At 46.6% G+C, this 8015-nt stretch overlaps 1 protein-coding gene across 2 annotated transcripts; it reads right to left on the bottom strand.

Annotated features, from left to right (window-relative positions):
- Window positions 1–351: 351 nt before the first annotated feature.
- SVBP (small vasohibin binding protein) lies at window positions 352–7581 on the bottom strand. Of its 2 annotated transcripts, none has more exons than XM_055342184.1 (3): window positions 7530–7581; window positions 6310–6455; window positions 352–776 (listed from the first exon to the last, which is right to left on the bottom strand). In XM_055342184.1, the coding sequence occupies exons 2-3, from the start codon at window positions 6421–6423 to the stop codon at window positions 690–692; spliced, it is 201 nt and encodes a 66-aa protein (XP_055198159.1). In that variant the 5' UTR covers window positions 6424–6455; window positions 7530–7581; the 3' UTR covers window positions 352–689. The 2 variants fall into 2 exon arrangements, with proteins under 2 accessions (XP_055198159.1, XP_055198158.1); XM_055342183.1 differs by lacking the exon at window positions 7530–7581 and adding an exon at window positions 6757–7411.
- Window positions 7582–8015: the final 434 nt, after the last annotated feature.

Genomic DNA, 8015 nt, shown 5'->3' with positions numbered 1-8015 from the left:
TAGCTCCTACAATGAAAAGCGAAAAGCACCTGCACGTCTCCCTGCTGGTCCAAGCCTGCTGCTAGCTGTCCATCACAAGGTGAGAGGAATCCTAGCTGCAGGCCTCTGCCCTGAGTAGTGGCTCAGCTGGGAATAAAGCGTCACATATTTATTATACCCAAGTGGCTGAACACTTAGGAGTCGTTGGGTTTGCTGAGCTTTAGCCCTAGGAAGAACGAGAACTGGAAAGACATTTTCTTGTCTCCTCCCTTCTACTCCTTCCTTCTCCCCTCAACTTGTCTTACCTCTTACATTCTTTCTGACTCCACTTTCTGTGGCCAGGCATCCCAAGCTAAAGTATGAGCAGACAAATGTTTTATTAGTATTTTATTTGCATTTTTGGAGAAGATCTACAGTTTCACAAGAAACACTGATTTTTCTCAAACAATAGAAAAAAGGGGAAAGAAAAGAATCTATTGTCTTAGGAGAACAAAACAAGTCTCTTCAGCAAGCATTGGGCCAATTCAGACTGAAGGAACCAATGAAGCAGAAGGTACATACAGAAAGTTCAGATTTATCCAGTTTTAGGAATAATGCAAATGTCTTCTTGTCTAAATCTGTAAGGTTCCAAGTGGATCATCTCAGTAAAACTGGTACCAAGATGACAAACAGAGCCTCCAGGGTCCCACCTAGTTTGAGCATAGGGTGGCTCACTCTCCAGGAGGCTGCATCTGTTTACAGAACTCATCGAACTGCTGTTGCTCCAGCTCTGTCATGACTCTGTTGAGGGCATAGATCTGATTGGGAGAAAAAGATATGTTAGCAGAGAAGGCAGCTGCTCCACCTGTCTTCAGATGCCACAGGCTGTGGCATTTGAAAATGCCAGGACTGCAGCGGTAATGCAGGCACAGTGAGAACGGAACAGAAAGGCAGGTACTAATTCCATTTGGAGAATCAGGGAAGATGCAGTGAGGCAGGTGCTTGATCTGGCTTTTACGGGATCAGGAGGATTTGAACAAGCAGAGACTGGAGAAAGGACATGACAGGTGATGGCCGGGGGTAGAATGGAAAAGTACAGGATTAGTTCTGGAAACTTCAACTATGCTAATATGAAGGATATTATAAAGTAGAGTTTGGGGAGCTTGAGAAAGTGACAAGTATGTTGGAGCCTTCAATGCCTTGCCAAGGCCTCTGGACTTTGGCCAGACTCTGAAGAGCCAGCGAGATTAGCGTGCAGGGGAACAATCTGATTATATCTCTGCTTTGGGAAAGATAACTGGAGACCATGTGAGGGAGAAAGTGGGGGAAGAAGAGATTATAGGCCACTTATAAGGCATCATTACAATAGTCCAGGGAGGAGGCAGCAAGAATATGACGTAGGGCAGGGAGTGGGGATGGCAGAAAAACAGCAAGAGACATTCTCAGGTGAAAGGTGAGGCATCTACCTCATTCCTCACCTTTATCCTTGTGGTATCAATTTGTCCACTAAAGAACAGAAACATAAAACTTTTCAATGTGTAGAAGAGAAAAATGAAGGAGTGTGTTTATGTGCAGGTGATATAATTTGATTCGTTTAAGAAAAGACGAGGGGAAAAAAAGAAACTGGAAAGTGAGACAAATAGAAAACACAAAATAAAGAGCAGAAAAGGCAACCAAATGTGCAAGAGAGGATCATCAACTCCACAAGATGGTTCTTTGAAAGTACTGGAGAAAATCCTGTAAATCTCTGACATGAATTATCAAGATAAAAATAGGCAGTCATAAACATTATTAGAATCAAAAAGAAAACATAATTACTGATGTAATGGAAATTAAATCAAAATATTATGAACTTTGTGTAAGTTTGAAAACCCAAATGAAATAAATCCCAGGAACATAACATGATCAAAGCTGACTAAATACAAACTTTGAATGATCCTATGATCTTTCCCTCCACTTTTTAAAAAATATTTTATTTATTCTTGAGAGAGAGAGAGAGAGAGAGAGAGGCAGAGACACAGGCAGAGGGAGATGCAGACTCACTGTAGGGAGCCTGATGCGGGACTCAATCCCAGGACCCCGGGATCATGCCCTGAGCCAAAGGCAGACGCTCAACCACTGAGCCACCCAGAGGCCCCAAGATCCTATAATCTTTAAGGAAATGGAGAATTCCACACAGTGATGAAAACAAGTACAAACAACAAACAAATGATTTTCAAAAAGCATAATATTGATGGCTAAAATGGCTAACGTTTATGTTATGTATATTTTACCACAATGAAAACAAAGAAATGAATAGATGCAAATAGTTTAAAAAAAGAAAAGAAGCTGAGCCAAGAGAGTCAGTTACGGAATGTAACATTTATAAAATTCAGCAACATGCCAACTAGACAGTACATTGTTAGGCTACAAAACATTATTTGGGAGTTCACAGAGAAATACTAAAATAGTGCAGAACAGCAACAGCATGATCGGCATAAAATCAGGGAACGAGGGCACTGCTAGTGGGAAGGGCTGGGGATGGGACCAGAGTGAGGCCCCAGGAGCTTCAAATTACTGCTCATGTTCTAATTCTTTAGTTGGGTGGTAGTCACAGGGTGCCTGTTTCATTCATCTTCTTTAAGCTGTACATGCTATATATATGAATATATATATATATGAATATACATACATTCATTCAAACCTGTGCTTCACCCATTTGTGCTTTAATGAGCATGTTAATCTGCATGACTGAGCTGGGGACAGAGAGGGATATTAAGTAGCTTCTTAGAGAGCTCCAGATCCAAAAGGCAGGCTGGTGGAAGGGAAAATAAAATAAGCAGAGAAAGAAGAGACTTGAAATGGGTCAGCAGGTCCGAGCCAAGGAATGAAGGACTTTTAAGAGGGAAAGGGTCACCAACGGTTTCAAATGCAGCTTCAGGCCACACGTGCCCTCTGTTCCCATTTACTGGTCACATAGCTCCTTCAATCTAACTTTCTGGAATGAGGCATCTTTGTAGAATTGAACGGAAACTATGTCTCTTCCTGCCCCCAAGGGTCTTGTCACATTCCTATCTTAGGAGATTACATTCCAGGCAGCACAGATAAAGCAAACAGCAAGGCCCTTGCAGGGCAAAGCGAAAAGGAGCCAAGGTCAGATGTGGTGAGCTCGCAGTCCTGCCCCTCAGTAATTAGGGGTTCTGTACTTTCAAGTGAGAATAGTATCTTCTACTTCACAAAGTCACATATTTTCCATCTCCCTTCCTTATGCCAGGCAGGACTTAACAAAGGTCAGAATGGGAGTAGCAATAGTAAGCCCTGGTGTGAGCATACGCATGGTCATGCGTGTACAGGCTGGCCCTGCGCCTGGCAATATTACATTTCAATGTTCTGATATCCCATTATTGAATTCTGATATTTCATTTCAGCATGTCACCATCAATGCAATCAGTCCTTCCACCCAGGGTCTGCACGGTAAAAGCAGGCCAACTGCTTGGAAGCACGTGGTCCCTAACAACTGCTGCCGTCCACTGAGGGCTTTCTCTGTGCCATGCACTGTGTGAAGTACTTTACACACATTTCTGTTCCTTGTAACAATCTTGTGAGATAGATCTCATCATTCTCATTTTTCAAGGGGGAACCGAGGAACTGAGGTTCAGAGAGGTGAAGCATCTTGTCCAAGGCCCTACGGGGAGAACTGGAGCTCTTAAGGAGCTGGAATTTGGAGCTGGACTAAGAAATCTAACCTGTGGAACCTCACCCAAAGGGTGTCAGTAAGGATGTGAAGAATGTCAATATCTATCCCTACAGCATGCACAAAGGACAGTTTCCTCAGGCTGTTTCTTACAGCAGTCCTCAAACTGTTCCCCAAAGTACAACACAGTCAAATCATCTGGGGGCCTGCATCCAGGTGGGGGCAGGGAGGTGAAGGAAAGGGGAGGACGTGCATTCTAATTTGTTAGAATGCACATCCGTAGCTCTCAGATGGTCTGTCTCAATCCACAGGTGGACTTCAGTTTACAGATTCATTTCAAACATGTTATTCAATTTACTTAGTATATTGACTGCCTCTCCCACAGAACCCAGGCAGGGATTGAGTTCACCAAGGCATTCACCAAGGCAGGGATTCTTCTCTGCCTCGGCCAGTCATGACCCTCAGGCTCCTGCAACAATGTTGGGCACATAGTAGCAGCTCAGTATTTAATAGATGAATCAAATCAACACAAATTTAAAGTGTGCCACTATCAAGTAGGAAAAGAAGTGAGAAATGAGAACTCTCTTACACTGCTGATGGGAGTGCACACGTGTACAATCTCTTTGACAGCAATCTGGCAATGCCTAGTAAAATTGAAATACACACGGTAATTCTACTTCTAGTTATATATGATCTACAGAAATTCTAACACAGGTCCCAAAGGAGACATCTAAGTTTTTCACTACAGCAATGTTTTCAGCAGCAAAAAAAACCCAAATAATTTAGATTTTCATCACTGGAGGAATGGGTATATATACTGAAGTGTATTCATAAAATAGACTATGTATTGCTCTTTCTCCTCGATGCTCATTTGCTTTGTTTCTAAAACCAAGAAATAGAGTCTTAACTACAGAGAAAAAACTGATGGTTACCAGAGGGTAGGTAGGGGGATGGGGTGTGATGGGTGATGAGCACTAGGTGTTATAAGGAAATACTGAATCAGGGATCCCTGGGTGGCTCAGCCGTTTAGTGCCTGCCTTTGGCCCAGGGCCTGATCCTGGAATCCCGGGATCAATTCCCACATCAGGCTCCCTGCCTTGAGCCTGCTTCTTCTCTTTCTCTGCCCCTCCTCCCACTTATGCTTTCTCTCTCAAATAAACAAAATCTTTAAAAATAAATAAATAAAAATAAAATAGACTACTGTAAGCAATGATGAGGAATAAACTAATTATATTAACATGAATAGTTCTAAAAAACATAATGTAAGCAAAATGTAAAATAAAACACAAGATTTTATTAATGTAAAATTTTAAAACACAAAAGAACATTGTATATTGCTCAAGGATATCTATTAATATATGTGAGCATAAAAGCATAAAAAAATTATAGTGGATGCCCAGAGAGGGTAAAAGGGTATAAGACAGGAAATGAACAAAGAGGACTTTAAATTCACACATATTTTTTATCTAAAAAGCTCCAAGCAGGGATCCCTGGGTGGCACAGCGGTTTAGTGCCTGCCTTTGGCCCAGGGCACGATCCTGGAGACCCGGGATCGAATCCCACGTCGGGCTCCCAGTGCATGGAGCCTGCTTCTCCCTCTGCCTGTGTCTCTGCCTCTCTCTCTCTGTGTGTGTGTGACTATCATAAATAAAAATTAAAAATAAAAAAAATAAAAATAAAAATAAAAAGCTCCAAGCAATTATGACAAAATATTAGCCACTACCAATCTGGCAGGCTGAGTACCCAGGTGTTTGTTACAATATTTTGCTTTTCCGTATTTTAAAATTTCTCAAAAAAAAAAAAAAAAACGGCTAGAAAGAGGGAAGATTGTGCAGCAAGCTTTCTTCTGATATTACAAACTAAAATAAAAACACATGTCTGGGGCACCCGGGTGGCTCAGTGGTTGAGCGGCTCCCTTCAGCTCAGATCCCAGGGTCCTGGGATCAGGTCCCGCATCCGGCTCTCCATGGGGAGCCTGCTTCTCCCCCTGCCTGGGTCTCTGCCTCTGTCTCATGAATAAATAAATACAATCTTTAAAAAAAAGAAAGAAAATACATGTCTGGATGTGGTAGTGTGAACAGTTTAGTTTTTCATTTTCAAGGTGATTCTAAGTGTCGATTGAACAAAGAAATACGTTTGGTGGGTGTAGAGCTTGGGTCTCTACTTCTACTTATGAGCAGCTACTCTCCAGGCCAAAGCCTAAACATCTGTGCTCAGGAGTGTCCAACACTTGTCTCCTGCTGACCCCTCCCTTCCACGTCCCTTCTCTTTTCCCTTTCTTTCTCCCACAAAAGATCTGCACACTGGGGCAGCGTGGGTGGCTCAGCGGTTAGCGCTGCCTTCAGCCCAGGGTGTGATCCTGGAGACCTGGGATCCAGTCCCACATCAGGCTCCCTGCATGGAGCCTGCTTCTCCCTCTGCCTGTGTCTCTGCCTCTCTCTCTCTCATGAATAAATGAATAAAGTCTTTAAAAACAAAAACAAAAACCTCTGCACAGGAGTCATGTGGTGATGGGTTCTGGCATCATCCTGGACCTTAGTGACCTCCTAGAACAGCTGTTTCACCTGGAGGCAGGTCGTGCTCCCCTCACAGCTCTCCTCTCTACTAGTCTCTGCTCCAGCACCACCTCCAGCCGACCACAGGTACACCAGGTACACCTGCCTCCTCCTTAATCTCACCTCTGCTCTTTGCCTCTGCTTCAGCTCCTGCTGGGCTGATTTCTGCTTGGCCTTCTCAACTCTGCTGACAGGTTCTTTAACTTTGGATTTTTCTTTACGCGCTGGTGGATCCATGACTTGGCCTCCGAATACTTCTTAGCTCTCACCTGGATGGCGCAGAAGAGGCTGATTAACCAAGGAAAGAAAGGAGGGACGCCTGGGTGACTCTGCGGTTGGGTGTCTGCCTGCTGCCCAGGGCGTGACCCCGGGGTCCGGGGATCGAGTCCCACATCTGGCTCCCTGCATGGAGCCTGCTTCTCCCTCTGCCTATGTCTCTCATGAATAAATAAATTAAATTAAATTTAAATCTTACAAAAAGAAAGAAAGGGGAGAAAAAGGACTTCCAGTCACTTCCTTAACTACGCCCCTCAGGCCGGCCCCCTTTTTTGACAGCTGAGGCAGACTGACCCGGTGCTAAAGGGTTCGGTGGACAGGACGGACAGGGCTGACTCCCACCGCCATGACCTTGCTGGGTGTCCCTGGGAACAACATACATATCACAGTATCTACTTTTCTGCATTTTTAAATTTCTAAGGAAAAAAAAAAAAGAGCAAGAAATGAATAAAACCAACAGAAACAGGGAAGACAGTGCAGCAAGCTTTCTCCTGATATTATTATTATTTTTTAAAGGTTCCACTTATTTATTCCTGAGGGACACAGCGAGAGAGGCAGAGGCGCGGGCAGGGGAGCGGCAGGCTCCCTGAGGGGACTGGATCCCTGGACCCGGGGTCACGCCCCGGGCGCAGGGCAGGCCCTCAGCCGCTGAGCCCCCCGCCGCCCGGCGTCCCTTTCTCCTGACGGTAAATACGGAGACAATCAACCACCACGATCCAGTCTCCACTCTGAGCCTTCGGTCCGTGTCTGCAACACGGGACCGCAGCCCGTTCCGGGGCGAGAGGGCCTGCGGCACGTCCCCTCAGCGCCGCGCTGCCCTGTGAGGACAGGCCCGGCCCGGGCCTCGCGCCCACCCCGGCCTCCTCACCGACGGCGCCCGCCCGGGCCCGCCCTCCGCCCCGGGCCCAAGCCCGGCCCCGGGGGACGCTCCCCCGCCCGCCGCTGCCCCCTCCAGGTGCAAGATGGCGGCGGGCGGCGGGCGGCGGCCAGAGGGGGCGCCGGCCCGCCCCGCCCCGGGACTCCGGGACTCCGCCGCGTCCACGTGGGACAGCCCGGCCTTCCCCTACCTCCCGGCCTGGCGTCGCGAGCCCGCCGCGCCGCGGACTGGGCGGGGCTGGGGCGGCCGCCGGGGGCGGGGCCGGCGCGTGAGGCCCCGCCCCTCCTGGGCGTGGCCGCGCGTGCGCAGACAGTGGCCTCTCCGTTCCTTAACCCGAAAAGCGGGGGTGGTGTTCGTCGCCTCCTTGACCCAGGAGCTGGTTGGAAACAACCCTCCGAAGTGGGGAAACGTTCAAGCTCTCCGCTGAGGCGCGGTCTTACAATCGCGGTGGTTTTACGATTACAATTTCACAGTGACGTGAAATAATGTTACGCATTAAAATAGCGGGCGGTCGTCTTTCATTTGTTAGATTTAGGATTGAAGAAAATGCGCGTCTCCCTCTGCCTGTGTCAATGCCTCTCTCTCTCTCATTCTATGTGACTATCATAAATAAATAAAAAAAAAATTTAAAAAAAAGGGGATCCCTGGGTGGCGCAGCGGTTTGGCGCCTGCCTTT

Source organism: Nyctereutes procyonoides, unplaced genomic scaffold (assembly GCF_905146905.1).
Source record: "Nyctereutes procyonoides isolate TBG_1078 unplaced genomic scaffold, NYPRO_anot_genome, whole genome shotgun sequence".
NCBI lineage: Eukaryota > Metazoa > Chordata > Mammalia > Carnivora > Canidae > Nyctereutes > Nyctereutes procyonoides.
Note: the sequence above shows the minus strand (reverse complement) of the source record. Positions and strands in the feature narration are given on the sequence as shown.